Genomic DNA, 15,698 nt, shown 5'->3' with positions numbered 1-15,698 from the left:
AATCAAACCCCGAAGAAAATCAAAAACGGATGCCCCGTTCATGATGCTGACATGGATACCTGATACCTGCCCGACCACCTTTTGGAATGCGAGAATGATGAGCAGTTATCCTCCGATGAACTCCAGTTCCACGTGACATCGTGTTGATAAATCGTCCCTTTGTCACAAAGACGTCCGAATGCCGAGAATGTACATTTGGGGGGAAGAAGCAAAGAAATAGTAGAAGGCCGCCCATGGTGTAATAAACAATCCAGAGAGAAGCCATCCACCGAAGCGCCGCCATCCAGAGTACGTTTACAAGCATTTCAACATGCCCCGAGATCCAGTCGTGTTCTTTTTTTCCGGCATGATCCCAGGGGTGGGGGGGGAGAAGCAGCTGGCAAATCCCAAGTCCTCTTATCTGCTCCCGTGGGAGCCGGAGCCTGCCTGGTTTCCGCCGCCGTTTCCGCCAGATTCCTCGTTCGCCTCGTAGAGGTCCAGGCACGCCTCGAGAACTAGAACCCTGCCGTTAGCTTGATTTGCGCGCACATGAAAAAGAGTTTCAAGGTTATGCAAGGCTTACTCTCGATGATCTGCTGTTCCCACACGCCATATTGATAATCAACCAGCCCGTGTCGCTCGATGCCATCGCACAGACGGACCAATTCCTTGCCCATCTTTTCCAAGCCTTCCTTGCTGATCAACGTCTGGGATCGTTGAAGTTGGCGCCCTGGTTCCATCAAATCCTTCTGCATCTGGAACAGCGCGAGCCACGCGTGGTTGAAATCGTTCCAGAGCTTGATTCGGTCTCCATGCAGATTTTGGTCGTCGAGGTTGAGTCCTGTGAAAGTCCCTAGTCTTAGCAATTTTGAACGTGTAGGAAAAGTCGGCATCTGCCGCGAGTGGCTCGCAAAGCTTACCCAGGTCAACAACTTGCGACAGTAGCCAGTTGGAGACGTCGAGGAGCGACTGGCTGGCGCTCTCGAGGATGCCGTTGCGGACGTTTTGGAACACGCCCCGCAAAGCAGACTGGTACTCCATCCACTTCTCTTCCAGACCACCTGTCGCAGAATAATCCTGCTCCTCCATCGAGACGTCGGCACTTGCTGTCGGCTGCGGCATGCCTCCCACATTCGAGATGTTGGTCTGGTAGTTGGCCATCTGCGGCTGTTGATAAGCGGTCGCGGTGGCGCTCGCAGATGGCGCATGAGGGAGGTTGGAGGTTCCTGTGCTGCTGCTCGGGTCATTCTGGAAGTACGACGTCGACACGTCTGTCGGTAAGATCGGTGCAGCTGCAGGCTGCCGTTGAAACTGCGCTTGATTGTCGTAAACAGAGCCCGTCGCGCCAGTCAAGTTGTCGTAGCCCATCGTCATGGCCGCCGCGTTATATCCACCAAAATTCTGCGCTGCCGGGCGGCCATCCTGGCCGTATCCTGAGGGGTAATGCATTGTGTTTGTTGCCATTGGCGTGTTGAAAGATCCTGCTACCGGTTCCTGATAGTTGTACGTGCTGTAGCTACCCGTGCTTCCCATGCCCCGTGCTTGTGAGGGCGATGTGTTGAGCGGCGCCGGCCGGTTGTATCTCTCTGTCGAACCTGTAGCCATTGAGCGGCGCTGCTGCAAAGGATCCTGAATGTTGTATCTTGGGTTGGAGGTGGGATGCATGGGCGCTTCATTCTGCCTCCTACGGCGATTGGGATCATCCATCCCACGAGGGGTTTGGTCGCCGGTCGACTCCGAAGGCAAGCCTACCGTGTGCGCCGGCGGCAACGGAGCTGGCGATGTGTACAGTAGGGCCAGGTTGGGCCTTTGGATCGGTCACGGGACCGTCCAGCGTGGGTGTTGATTCCCTCGGAGTTGGTGGTGGTCGTGGTCGTGGTGGTGGGGGGAGGAGGATGATTTTTTTTTTTCCCTCTTTCTTTTTTTTTCTTTCCAAACGCTTCTGCTGTCGGGGACAAAACGCGACGAGATGACCAGGACGAATGAGTGATATCGTTTGTCGGTCCGGGGAGCTTCCTCGAGGCGTTTGCTCTAAACAAAAAGCAACGTACCGACGTACGTTTGCTTGTTGGATAGGGGTGTCTAGACTCGAGTGGAATGGGCGCGGCGGCAATGGCGGATGGTTAAGTCGCGCGTCTAATGGGAAGGGCGCCGCAGGTCGGGAGTGGTTGGATTTTGAAGGTGTCAAAGGAGATAAAGGTAAGGAAGCGTTGACTTGGGGCGAGGGGGCCTGATGTGTGATGCCGATGTAGGGTCTGTCTGATGTCGAGCCGGGCAGCGCAGCACAGGATGGGCTGGCAGATCCTCGGGCGCGGGTAATAGAAGGTGCTTTTATGAATTGAATTGGGGAGGGAAGATCCGGATAGATTGAAGAATGGGGGAGACAAGGAAGTTAACTGTTGAGTCTTGCTTGTCGCGACAAAGCTCGGCGAAGCTAGCGCCGGCCTCCTTCATGCCCTGACGCCTGAAGGTTCGGGAAGACAAGACGACGACTGGCGACGAGTCGTTGGTGTCTTGTGAGTCGTTAGAGAAGTTTAGATTTTGGTAAACAAAAAGCCAGCGAATGGGGTGGATATCGCGCTGAGTTGTCAAACTGGTGTCAGGTTTGATACCAGGAAGATCCCAGATGCCGCATGCACCACGATGTCCAACATTACAAGCCGGTCCTTGCGCGATCTGCTTGGGCAATGAAGCCGCACCAGGGTCTCAGCGACTGTCGAGTCGCCTTGACGGAAGATGCGATTCGCCAGACGAGGAAAAAGGACCGGGCGGACCGATCTGGCTTGAGATGAGGAGGAGGCGGGTTGAGCAGTGACTGGCTGGCCGTGTCCCGAGGCTGTGCTCAGCTACCGGCTGGGGCTTGGATGAGGCTCGTGATGTGGATGGAGCAAAGCCGAGCGAGGGACGTAGACAGAGAGAGCCACTTTCGCTACTTGGAAGCTTAGTGCTGCGAGGCTAGACGCGACTCTATGTAGCCTTGAGAAGGGGATGGGGTTTGACTGGCAGGGAAGAGCAGGGTAAGCTTGTGGTGAGAAGAGAGATGTTATGGGGCGGGTTCGGGTTGTTGGGTGTGTGGAGGACGTGAACGGTAGTCTCGGGGTCTATCTTATACATGGGAGGGATGCAGATATGGGTCGATGGTGCTGGGAACACAAGAATCCAGGAAGGATACAGGACGACGAGAGAGAGAAGGTAAGGTAGTGCATGTAGGTACGGAGTAAGAGTGAGGAAGGGCAGAGGGAGGAAAAAGCAATAAAGGGAAAATCGGAAAAAGCAACGTCAACCCCGAAGTAGACCTTGGGGCTAAATTGGGGTGGGAATTAAACTAGGTAGGTATGGTATGGTATGGTATGGTACGGATACGTAGGTAGGGCCGGGAAGTTAAGGTGAGGCGGAGAGAAAGACGTTGTATGAGGACAAGAGAGTCAGAAAGAGACGACGGGAAGCAAGCAAGCAGGCAAGCTCCTGCCTTTCACTTTCCAATCCGAGGGGGGGAACAGACCAACAATGGAAGGCCAGGAACAAGACTAGGAAGTCCAAGGTCAAGGCCGGTCAGCCAGTGCCGGGACGGACCAGACTATGCCAGATCAGACCAGGCCGATGCTAGACGGTGGAGGAGGAGTAGCAAAGGTACTGCACGTTTGGAGAAAGTTCCTGGTACTCCCTCTATGGTCGTCGTGTCTGCAGAGAGAGCACTGACGGACGGGCAACCAGCGTGATGGATGACTGACGAGGAAAGAAGTATCCGTTTCGTGGAGTAAGGTAGGGCAGACTCCAAGCCGAGTGCGGCTAGAAGGCTCCAAAAGGAAAGCAAGCTGGACCTCGTAACACGCGCCGGAGAGACCCAGATGTAATCTAAAGCGGCTGTACCGCGAAAAAGCCAAAACGGCCCAGTGCTTGCCCACGAGTTCGTCTTTGCGCGAAGGGATTGCCCTTAGAGGGAAGCGCGTGGCAGCACGAGCGGTTGCAATTGAGAAAAAGTATAAGCGGCGCCAACAACGGAGCGGCCGTAGCGGCTGCGGCGGCGGCGGACGGGAGAGGATTGGAACAGTGGGATGGAGCTGCGAACTGGAGCTGGAAACCAGGACCGGACCTGGAGACTGAGAGATGTAGATGGAGTTGGAGTTGGTTTGGAGATGCTGGATGGAGCTGGGCTTTGGAGCTAGATTTGGAGCTGGACCTGGCACCCGGCCGAACGAGGGACGACTGGGACGTTATGCAGCGATCTGCAAGGCAATGTCTGAAGTTGGGGGTTCCCTGGCTGGCTTCCGAGTCTCTGGAAAAAGAGGCGTAGACAGTCTGGATGAGATGCAGGCGACAGATGATGGGTGTGGACGTCGAACCTCGACGTGGGTATGGCCACAGGAAGAGAGACTGTGTGAGTGGGCGATGGAATGTCTCTCACAGTGGAGGGTGGGCTTGTCCTTGTGTGTGTGTGTGTGTGTGTGTGAGCTGGTTGGTGATGGATGGGAGGACGACCACGACTGACAAGGGGGTGTGAATGAGAGGGATACTTTGGGTAGGGGGGAGGTAGTCGTATCTGAGGTACCTCAACTACTGTTTCTAGCTGGCAAGGCACCTCTGCCACTGAACGATGTATGTAGAAGATGGAAGAGCAGCAGGATGAGCAGGTACGACTCGAGCTGAACAGCAAGTCAGTCAGTCAATTGCACCGCACCAGTAGCACGGAACGAATGATGAACTGTGTGAGGAAAAAGAGGGAAAGACGTTTGGGGTCAGGGTGCGTGTGTGTGGAAGGAAAGAGAGAGAGATACCTCAGGAGTGAGGGTGGGAGGAAGGGAAAAAAATTAGGCAAAAAATTAGAGAGGCTTATGCAGCAGAGTAAAAGCCGAGTGGCACACACCCCATAACCGGGACTAGTTTGCGAGCACAGGAGTCAGGCCTGATCAGGTGCGCTGCGCTGGGTTCGCCTTGGGGAGTCAGGAATGTAGAAGCGCAGAAAGCTTGAGAAGCAATGGTGTGGGTGGTGCGGGTTGGTTTGGTTTGGTTTGGTAAGCTGCGTGAAGTTGGTACCAAGATGTGATTAGATGGATGGAGAGGGTGTGAAGACTGGGAGGAGGAGGTGGTGTCTCCAGACAGAACCTGGCACGGATGGGACTGAGAAAAGGCGCGGCGCCTTATTGCTACTGTAGATGGGATACGGGATGAGAACTAGAACTAGAACCGGCCCAGCGGGCGTGGCATGGTAAAGGTAAGGTAGGCCATAAGGGATGGACGAGATGGAGATGAGATGGGATGGATGAGACGGAGCTTGAGAGTCTGAATGCAAAGCAGCACCCGGCCAAGCCAGAGAAAGATTGCAATGGGGGTGTGAAGTGTTATCTTGTTGGTCCCCTTTCTGCTTTTCCGACCCCTTCGTTTTCTCTCGACTGTTTCGCGGCAATGAGTGAGGTGCGTGCTTGTGCGGTGGAAATGTAACATGTGTAGGTAGGTAGACAGGTAAGTAAAGGAAGCCCCAGGTACTCACTGGCAATGCAGGCACTAGACTGGTAGGCAGGCAGGCAGGCAGGCAGTTCGGAGCTCGTCCGTCATGTACATACATACCCTTCACTGACGTGTTATGCGTCTCCAAACAGTTGGTTTTGATGGACGACCGACTGGTTCGTATTTCGCAGCCGCCTCAGCTTTCCTCCCGACCCTGATTACCTGTCCGTGTATCTGTACTTACTTTGGTCCCCTCTACACCAATTAGTCTTGATCGGGCTTTGAAGTCTTGCTCTCTACTCGATATCCGCCCGTCCTCATTCCTGCTATTCGGCTATCCAGCTGCTTTCGCTCTTGTTCGGCCCCTCCCCTGGGAACTGGAAAGTCCAACTGCCGCCCACACTGTTACCCGTTTCGTTTCGATTTCCTGCGCAAAGTTGAGCCCGCTCTGGTGCTGCGAAGATGTACTGGGGGTCTCAGTCTGTCTTTTTCCGCTTTTCTGCAGACTGCAGCCCCTACCATCCGAGGTTTGAGTTTCTCCGATCGGAGCCACAGATAGCATTCACTGGAACAGCACTGGAAGCCTGCCGGAATACCTAACAAGCAGCTTCGAGGTGCTGGTGAGTGGATGAAGGAGCGGAGGGCATGGCACAGGGTCCCTGTCCTGCCCTGCCTCTTTCTCCTCGGTGCGATGCCAATGACGAGCCCCCCGGACGATGAGCTGGAGGGATCGTAAAAGTTAAAAAAAGTCTGTGAGCACCCAGATGGCTGGATTTGGGGGCGTTGTTTATTACCGTGCTGAGACAAGCCCAGCGACCCTTGTCTGCGCCCTCCACCTCCCCTGGCGTTCCGGCCGGGGGGAGCACACGCACTAGTAAATTAATTGATATTATCGCTTGCATTTCTTTTGTGAATTGCCTACTCCCGGCTCCGTACCTGTCTCTCATGCCCTCGTTTTCCGACACGGTGACTTGCACCGTGAATCCCCGGCAAACGCTGCTGAGGTACCGTGGCTCGGCCTCAATATCGTCGTAGTCGCACTGTCGGTGGTCTAGAGCTTCAGAGCTCCATGGCGAGGCGAGACGCGACACATTGCCGATGCCGAATGACGTACATGGATGATTGTCGACACCCACTCTTTGTACATGGCGGAGCAACCGATTGATCGTCAGCTTTGGAGCGGAGGAAAAAGAGGAGAGGAATATGGGGGGCCCAGAGCATGACAAAGCCGTTGACTCTCTCACACTTCAGAAGCTCTAGACAACGATGAACCATGCTATGCAGAGCCTCTCATCATACGCAGCAACCAGTGATGTCTTTTGACAGAAGGTTCAGAACTTGGGGCCCAACCGTCATGCATACGGTGACCGGCTACCGTATGCCAGGACCCAACTTTACTCGTCTCTTGAATCGTGCACTGATTGTATCCCTACTTGTCGGCTCATTCTGCCCCTCGGGATGAGCCTGTGAGTGGCTAAAGGCCGCCAGCCACTGGACGTGGGAGCACTTATTTGGCTTTTCTCTCATTCGTGTAAGAGACTTCATCCACAAGGACAGATATTCGTTATTGCGATCGCTTCCCCATTTGTCCCCCCGTTTCAGGGACCAGTAGACAGCTCGAGGCAATACCGAGGGCGGCGATTCAGTTGAGATCACTTCGGAGATATGGAACAGGGGAGGGCAGGGCAGGTCGAGCCGTCTTGAGATTGAAGACATCGGCTGAGAAGGGGTGGGAAGAAAAACCCAAAGCAAAGCATAGCCATGATGGGAAAAAAAAAAAAAAAAAAAAGTACCAGAATCCATACCCAGCTAGAGAATGGTCCGAGTTGGCCCCCAGAAAAATTGGACAGAGTGGTAATTGGTGGGGTAGCGGGCAAGTCAAGACAAGACAGGAAGAGGCTTCCGATCCCGCGAGTCTTTGACCAGTGAAAACGAAGGGAATGCAAGGAACGAAGACGACAGGCCGACATTTGGAATATTGAGAAGGGGGCAGTTCGAGGTGCTACACCACAGGACCTGGCGCCCCCTTTTGCAGGTGAGCAAGTCGGGGCAGGAAGAATAAAGAAGAATGCCGTGAAGGCCTGACCAGACCGGGTTCGGCAACTGGTGAGACTCGACGATGCCCAATGGTTGCGGTGATTGAAGCCTCACTTTGCTGCGGCGACACGGGATGCCAATATCCTCCCCCCAGGCCGGCCAGCAAGCAGTATCTGAGCGCGCGCGCGCGTGTTCGTTCGTTCGAGAAACGGCAATGGCGACGGCAGAGGCGTCGGCGCTGGCGTCGGAGAGTGGCATATTCATTCGAGAAGGGGGCGGGTGGTTTATGCAGCGTCCAAGCTGGGTGCATAGGAGAATGAGGGTGAACAATGTCGTGTGTGTCTGTGTTATGCAGATGTGGCTGGTCGTCGTCTGCTGTCGCAGCTGCAGACGCTTGCTGCTGCTGCTGCTGCGTTGCTTGCGCAGGATGACTGCAGAACAGAAAAGCAAGTACTGCTACCTCGGTGGCAGTGAGGTCAGTTGTGAACGCGTGTTGAAGTTGACAAAGTTTAGAACCATGTTCCTTGCGGAAGTGTCGTGGTGGCCAGGGGGGAAGTAAGAAGGAGCAGACGGGGAGCAAGTGAAGTCCAAGAAGGCCTGCCTAAGACCCCTGTCTCTGAGCAAGGGTTGAAAACATGGGCTGGGTGGGTTCCTGAACGAGTGCCGGTGCCTTGCTTGAGTGGTTCGGAGGGTACGGAACGCGACTGTACCTGTACATGTGCAGATGGGGGATCCATAAGGTAGCTCGAGGTGGAATCCATTCTGCTGCAGCTGCAGGGTCGGAGACGTGGAGTGTGGTGGAGGGTCCACTTGTCCTTTTTGAAGTCTGGGATTGGGAGAGGGGCCATGGGGGGGGGCCACAAAAGCCCTAGCGATTCAGGGATCGTGCCTGAATGCGACATTTCGCGCATAGAGGGAGGCTTGTGAAGGAAGACGACATTGCTTGCTGCAGCTGCAGAAGCTGCAAATGTAAGGTAGGTATCCATCCATCCGTACCTACAGACAGAGGATGGAAACGATGATGGCAGACAGAGAGCATTGAGATGGGACATTGGCTGGACTCCTGGAGAGGTAAGAAATGGGGATTGTCAGACGAATGCAACATGTCGAGGTCCTTTTGTCATTTGCATTGCATTAGCCGGAACGTTCCCTGGGGCCGGAGCTGGAGCCGATGATGGATGGAGGAGGTACTGGGCAGAACTTCAGAAGGGAAGGGAAGGGGCACTCGGGATGCGATGCGATGCGATGCGTGCTCCTTGGCGAGGCGTGATGTGATTCGGATGTGTGTAATTGCAAACGCTGCTACGGCCTCCCTGCACTTTTCTTTCTCAAACTCGACTCCCGTTCCGACGGTCATACGGACGTAGATTATCCGGCATATCTGGGAGGAGTACACAGTCGTTGCAAGAATCTCAAATTGTGTGGATCTCCTGTTGCACATCTTGCAACTCCTCCATGTCCACAGTCCGGCGGCGGTGCAGGTGTGTGGTGCAGTCTGCAGTCTGCATCTCAGTCTGCAGAGCTCCGCTGCCGCTGCTGCTGCTGCTTCCTCCAGGCCCACAAGAGGTGCTCGTGAGATTTCATCAGGACAGCTCTGATCCAGCATGGTGAGATGTGAGGAATCAGATTACAACCCATCCAACCCAGTCAGCCCAGCTCAGCCCAGCCCAACCCACTCAACAAGAGCACCTCACTCACCTGGGTTACCTTGAGCCTGAGGCGCGGATAGTTTGCATGCATCCGTTTGGACCTTCTGTGCCTGATATTCCTGGCCCTCCCGCGTCTTCTTTCCTCCAGATGTAATTACGCTTTTCTCCGTTCCGTGCTGTCGCTGTTGCATCGCGATTGCCATTGGCTTTATGTTACTTATCACGACGAAGTACTTAGTAAAGTACTATTCGTACCTAGGTTAGGACTGTAGGGTAGGCTCAACTGCGATTTCCGCGATAGGTCTAGCGCCTCGACTTTCCTGCCCACGTATTCTTTTTTTGGTTCTCGGGCCCTGTCCCTGGATTGAACGGAAAGACACCACTGCGTGCACCCAATGCAATCCCTGGTGGACGGTGCCCAGCTTTCTCCAAGTATGTACGTAGTAAACCATCACCAAATTTCCCTCACCTCACTCAGACTTGGTGTATCTTGTGACGTTGAGTCTTCCGCGGCCCTTGGTCCTTGCTGTGGTTGCAACGTTCAGTGCCAATCACGCGTCTGCCCACAGACAGAGCTTCCTGCAGCTCAACCCAATTGCCCAACCAGACGCTCTCAATTGACCAGAGAGAAGGGCCAAAACGACTCCAACCCACTCACCCGTTCTCTTCCAGTCGGGTTGATTGCATTCCAACCCAACCTAACCCGTCTGGCCGACCTGCTTTTTTTTTCACTTGGATGCACCTCACACTCACATCTGCGGATACCTTACCTTACCTTGGCTTAACTTCCGGACGCATGGCACAGCGTGCAAAAGCTTGCGCGAAAGCGCGCTAACAACGTCCTACTGCATAGTAGACGGCGCTTACACGGTCCTGCAAGTTGACGGGTTGCGAAGAACGACACTCTAACTTGACGCCTTACCTAAGACGATTTAGGAACTTGGTCCATGAGGTGATACGCACCGGCACTTTTCATCCACAGCCCACCTCCCCTTCAAATCCCCGACTCGACGCCCGCGGCTTGCCAAACGCCGCCATCTTGCTCAACTCAAAATCTCAAGACTCAAACCACACTACTGCTAGCAGCTATCAAACTTGCGCGTCCAACGTCGGAATCTGACCGCCAACGGTCGAACTAGAGGCGCCCAATAGCAGCCGTCATTTCCTCTGCCCCGCCATTCACACCTGCCTGCCCCGACCCTACACCTTGCACTTACACCCCGAAGCACGAGTTGTGGTGGTGGTGTCGCTGTCAGAATGGTGTGGTGCTGCACCAAGACAATGCAGCGTCCATCCTCGGCAACGTCTGGACCGTTACGCCGCCGTTGAACACATTTTGGGCCATCTCAGCCTCACACGAGGCGACAACCGTCGATCATCTCAACAGACGCCTGGTTGATCCCCGCACCTCGCCACGAGACTCTCTCTTACCAACTTCACAATCAGCACAAGAGATCCTTCCCGAGAAGCTGTCTGATGCTGTCGTCCACTCGTTCCCGCGGCCTCGAAAAGAGATGCGACGCTACCGCAAGTAAGTAGCCACCACGAGACACATGCGACTGAATAGCCTCGTTCTCGCATCACGTCACTTTACATTGTTCTGATCAATGCTTCTACGTTCCTTACCGTCCGTCCATTCATCCGTCCAACCATCCATTATGTCGTCTCAAGCCACCATCAAAACGGCCCTATACTACCACCCTTATCACGCCTCATCCGCTGCCCGCCCGCGCTCGTAATTGGCTTCTAATTCAACCGCTTCTTTCTTTGTTCACTCATCCATCCATCCATCCCAGAGGTCAAGCACGCACACCCCCCCTTTTTTTCCCTCCCTTTCCCCCATCCCATCATCATTGTCATCAGCAATCCCCACCACACAACCACAACAAGATCTGCTCGAAATTCGTCGCCGCCATCCCCGACCCGGTGAAACCAGTCGAGTCGTGCTGCCCACCGTCCGAATAAATGGCCGACGGGACTAAAATCCCGTCACGAGAAAAAACGGACGCAAGGGGTGAAACCAACTCCACGAACCTTCGATTCAGTCGTTCCATGCTTCTAGAAACCTTCGGTGGGCAGCACCGGCGCAAATGTCTGTGCCCTCGCTGTCGTCTCCTTTTAGGGGTTACCTTGTGTGGGAAATTGAAACAAGGCCCTCGCCGGACGCGTTTCTGCAACGCTGGCGATGGGGGCGTCACCATCGGGCTTGAGTCCTCAACGCCAGAGGTGTCGACGCGCATGCTCACGGACCCTTTTTAATATTGTTCGCACCTTCCATTTCGCCCGCAGCTCTACACAGGTGCCATCCGGTGGCCTATGATTCTGGCCTGATAATGACACACGAAAGCTGCCTTCATTCCCTCCAAGACCCGGTTTCAATGCGCGCCAAATTCCATTGACGGCCGCTCCGTTAACCGTCAAATGTGGTCACTGCACGCACTAGTTAAATGAGCCGTGTCAGCCAAACGACATGGCGAGTCGGTTGTCGCCATTGTCGATATCGCTGATTCGACCACGCATACAATTTGCCGGAGAAGCATCCGTATCACCACCCAGAGACTCCTTGTCGTCGTGGTTTGCACCTATTCATGACGGGATTTGTCCCAATTCGGTCCAAGCCCAGTAATGTGCTATCTGGTTCCTGAATCGACACTCGCCCACGCGACAATCATGCATTGTGGTGCCATGTGGCTCCGTTGCTCGGCCGCAACTAGGACGGGATGCTCGAGGTTGGAGACACCACGTTGCTTCTCCGCGAACTGCATGGTCCGGGTTTGATGTTTTGGGCTTTCCTCCGACGTGGACAACAAGTGCAACTCTCTACTTCCACGTGGTTGATACAGCAAGGCCGCGACGCGAACAGTCTACTGCGCCCTGAATCTGAACGTTCATGAATGTGTATCTCTCGCCAGCCTCTCTGATATTAGCACCGCTGAGCCTCCGGAATCACCGAGTGAAGGACAATGCTTAGTCTACCGCGTTCCCAAGGGTATGATTGCGCTAGCAAGAGGTACAAGGCCAGCCTGCTTCGTCATTACCGAAGGCCGGTGTGCGCTCCCTTATCATAACACAATAGCTTGTCACGCTAGACGCCTTCCCGATCTCATCTCGAGGCTGCAGGGCTAGTGGACATCATAGGCTGGCATTGTTCGAGCTGCCTTTTTTCTATGAATACACGAGGGTGGTAGTACAACAAGAAGGTGTTTGGCGCGGGTGACTGATTGCCCCCAGCATGGCCAGAAACGCTTCTATCTCTTGACCCAGGTAGGCGACTTTCTGGCCTTGAGGTGGCCATGCTTCTTTCTTTCCACCCTTCTCGCGTCGCGCGTGATGCAGCCAGCTGCCCATCCAGATAGATTAGCGATATGTCGCTTCGACAAGAGGCTGCCGAGCCTCGGAATGTCCACTTACCCTTTCTCAACGACCTCCTCAAGTCGGGCTCATGAACCAGCATCGCCTTGGCGATTGCCAAAGTCAGGGCTTCGGCCTGGCCTGTGACGCCACCACCGTCCACCAGCGCCCATACGTTGTACTTGTCCGTCCTTGCTGTGCTTCGCAGTGCCCAGATGGCACTCTCGCGGTCGTGAATCCTGCCAAAGACCTCGTTCAGAGGCTTGCCGTTGACCAGGACCTCTCCGGTGCCCTCAACGACCCAGGCACGAGCGCTAGACGTCTTTCTCCGACCGATTCCCAGCGCACGTCCGTGTTTGTCGAGGGGCTTGACCTTGGCCACGTTCTTGAACGGGTCGATATCTCTCTTGAACCCCTCCAGGGCATGCTTGACGTCCTCGGGCATCAGCTTGGGGATGATGGCGTGCAGGTGCTTGATCATGGCCAGAAGCTGGCTGTAGGGCTTTGCCTTGACCGGCTCTCCGTGCATCGTGCGGTATCCCTTGAGCGTCCTCCACAGCTGTCGGGGAACCATGTCCGGTGGCGAGAGCGGGAGGTGTTGGTACTTCTCCATGAGGTGAGAGAACTTGATGAAGGAGTCGTTGAAGTGAGGCTCCCTGGAGAAGTAGGACGGAGAGACGGGTACGGCGCGGGCGTGGACCATGCCCGGGAATGGGTCTTCTAGCGGCTTAGCGAGTTTGCTCTTGGTGAGCTTTTCTATATCGAAGCCTGGCGGGAGGGCTGTGAGGTCTGGAAGCGCGTTTCCCGGGGGCTTTTTCGGTGGTTCGATAGGTGTCGAGGTCGACATGGACTTGATGCCGACCTGAAGGCTCGGTCGTTGCCATTGCAGCTTCGCATGCTGGCTTTTCGCCGCCTGGCGCAGGCAGAGCGTCTGCCGCAGCCCGTGGCGTATGGTCGACATGTTGTTGGGACTTCGATCAGCGCCCTCGTCGGTTAGGCGATCGTCGCGATGTCGCGAATTTCTTCGTGATACCAACCTCAGAAGCTAGAATTTCCTGTTGGCGGTTCAGCGGGAGAATATCGGACCGTATTTCGATATCAGCCACGATGATCAGCCACTTTTGTGGTGCGCACAGACCTTCCGTTGCCTCGTCTACAGTGATACCCCTCACTCAAGCCACAGCGACTGCCCTGGAGCTTTCGGGCGAGGAGGGGTTGGGTGGCCACGGCGGGGCACTGGCCTCGAAATTGCCGTCTCATTCAAAAAAATTGCAGTCCTTCAGCAGCGGGGGAAGTCGAACTTTTTCCTTTCTCCTCTCCAGTCCATCACCTCACAAACTCTTGATACCCTTCCATCTCAGTCGCTCAACTGAAACAAGATGGCGTTCGGCAAGCTCTTCACCTACCCGGTAAGCAATCACCAATTGCTTCTTGATTTCCTGTTCGACTTTGCGATCTCTGAGGATTCTCGAAGCTGACTTGTCGCCCCTCCAGGCCAACCCCCGCACCGCGGCCATCCGCGCCGTCGCGAAGGCCAACAACGTCGACCTTGAGTACATCGAGGCCGACACCACCAAGCCTTCCATCGAGCACCTCAAGGCCAACAAGCTCGGCAAGGTCCCTGCCTTCCTTGGCGAGGATGGCTACCCTCTCTCTGAGTGCATCGCCATCGCCATCTACAGTACGTTCGCCCTGAGTCACATAAGCCCAGTCCTTTGTTGGGCGCCGATTCTTCTCGCGTCACAAACACCACAGCCCTCACCCCTCCGAAATGACGAATAAGCACAAATTTTACAGTTATCCCTGTCCGAACCACCGTGTGGATAGAGTTCTAATTTCTGATCTTGCCATCTTCCTTCGCAATGCTTGGAAACCGCGTGCTGGGACACATCAGCTAACCCGGTCACAGTCACCTCACAGAACGAGAAGACCACCCTTCTCGGCAAGACCAAGCAGGAGTGAGTCACAGTCTGACACCCACCGAACTTGAGAGCACGGAGCTAACCGACCGTCCTGCAGCTACGCTTCCATCCTGAAGTGGATGTCCTACTTCAACTCTGAGGTCCTCCCCCCCATGGGTGCTTGGTACCGCCCCCTCCTCGGCAAGGACGCCTACAACAAGAAGGCCGTCGAGGACTCCTCCAAGGTCGCCCTCAAGGCCGTCAAGGTCGTCGAGGAGCACCTCCTCAGCAACACCTACCTCGTTGGCGAGCGCATCACCCTTGCCGACCTCTTCGCCGCTGGCATCATTGCCCGTGGCTTCGAGTTCTTCTTCGACAAGCAGTGGCGCCAGGAGAACCCCAACGTCACCCGTTGGTACGACACCATCATCAACCAGGACATCTGGACCGCCGTTTCCGAGAAGCAGGAGTACCTCGAGACCCCCAAGCTCACCAACGTCCCCCCCAAGAAGCCTGAGCAGCCCAAGAAGGAGGCCAAGAAGGAGGCCCCCAAGCCCGCTGCCCCCGCTGCTGAGGAGGCCCCTGCCGCCCCCAAGCCCAAGCACCCCCTTGCTGAGCTCCCCCGCGCCACCTTCGACCTCGAGGAGTGGAAGCGTCAGTACTCTAACATCAAGAACCACGAGGAGGCCATGAACTGGTTCTGGTCCAACGCCAACTTCGAGGAGTTCTCCCTCTGGAAGGTCAAGTACAAGTACAACGACGAGCTCACCATGACCTTCATGTCCAACAACCTGATTGGCGGCTTCAACAACCGTCTTGAGGGTTCCCGCAAGTTCATCTTCGGATGCGCTGCCGTCTACGGCGCCAACAACGACTCCGTTATTGAGGGAGCCTTTGTCATCCGTGGCCAGGACTACAAGCCCGCTTTCGACGTCGCTCCCGACTACGAGAGCTACGACTTCGAGAAGCTCGACCCCACCAAGGCCGAGGACAAGCAGTACGTCTCCGACTCTTGGGGCTGGGAGAAGCCCATCACCCACAACGGCAAGGAGTACCCCGTTGCCGACGGCAAGGTCTTCAAATAAGCGCGTCACTTATTTGTTAGGGGGAGATCCGACATTCACGGCTTATGGCAGAGATGAAATGAGTTTACGACAAGGCAAGGCGGTGTGTAGACGATGTTATGGACCCGAGAAGAGATATCTTGCGCGTAATGCCAGATGTTGTGTGCCGAGTCACTAGGACTAGGCAATAGATGCAGGACATTCCTGATGATCAAACCAAAAATACGTTTTCCCAACGGCGGCCGTGACCGAAAGTGACCTGACTTATTGTC

The 15,698-nt window shown here is 55.2% G+C and overlaps 3 protein-coding genes across 3 annotated transcripts; 1 reads left to right on the top strand and 2 right to left on the bottom strand.

The window, feature by feature from the left end:
* Window positions 1-396: 396 nt before the first annotated feature.
* COL26b_000337 (uncharacterized protein) lies at window positions 397-1,428 on the bottom strand (the record flags this gene model as incomplete). The annotated part of the gene is made up of 3 exons (XM_053173307.1): window positions 397-494; window positions 563-820; window positions 900-1,428. 3 exons carry the CDS (start codon window positions 1,426-1,428, stop codon window positions 397-399), a joined length of 885 nt encoding a protein of 294 aa, XP_053043013.1.
* A 10,930-nt stretch (window positions 1,429-12,358) lies between these two features.
* On the bottom strand, window positions 12,359-13,422 carry COL26b_000336 (uncharacterized protein; the record flags this gene model as incomplete). The annotated part of the gene is made up of 2 exons (XM_053173306.1): window positions 12,359-12,450; window positions 12,522-13,422. The coding sequence occupies 2 exons, from the start codon at window positions 13,420-13,422 to the stop codon at window positions 12,359-12,361; spliced, it is 993 nt and encodes a 330-aa protein (XP_053043012.1).
* A 418-nt stretch (window positions 13,423-13,840) lies between these two features.
* Window positions 13,841-15,447, top strand: COL26b_000335 (uncharacterized protein; the record flags this gene model as incomplete). The annotated part of the gene is made up of 4 exons (XM_053173305.1): window positions 13,841-13,870; window positions 13,956-14,142; window positions 14,371-14,419; window positions 14,481-15,447. The coding sequence occupies 4 exons, from the start codon at window positions 13,841-13,843 to the stop codon at window positions 15,445-15,447; spliced, it is 1,233 nt and encodes a 410-aa protein (XP_053043011.1).
* Window positions 15,448-15,698: the final 251 nt, after the last annotated feature.

This window comes from Colletotrichum chrysophilum, assembly GCF_026319265.1.
Source record: "Colletotrichum chrysophilum strain AFK26 chromosome Unknown scaffold_1, whole genome shotgun sequence".
NCBI classification, from domain to species: domain Eukaryota; kingdom Fungi; phylum Ascomycota; class Sordariomycetes; order Glomerellales; family Glomerellaceae; genus Colletotrichum; species Colletotrichum chrysophilum.
Note: the sequence above shows the minus strand (reverse complement) of the source record. Positions and strands in the feature narration are given on the sequence as shown.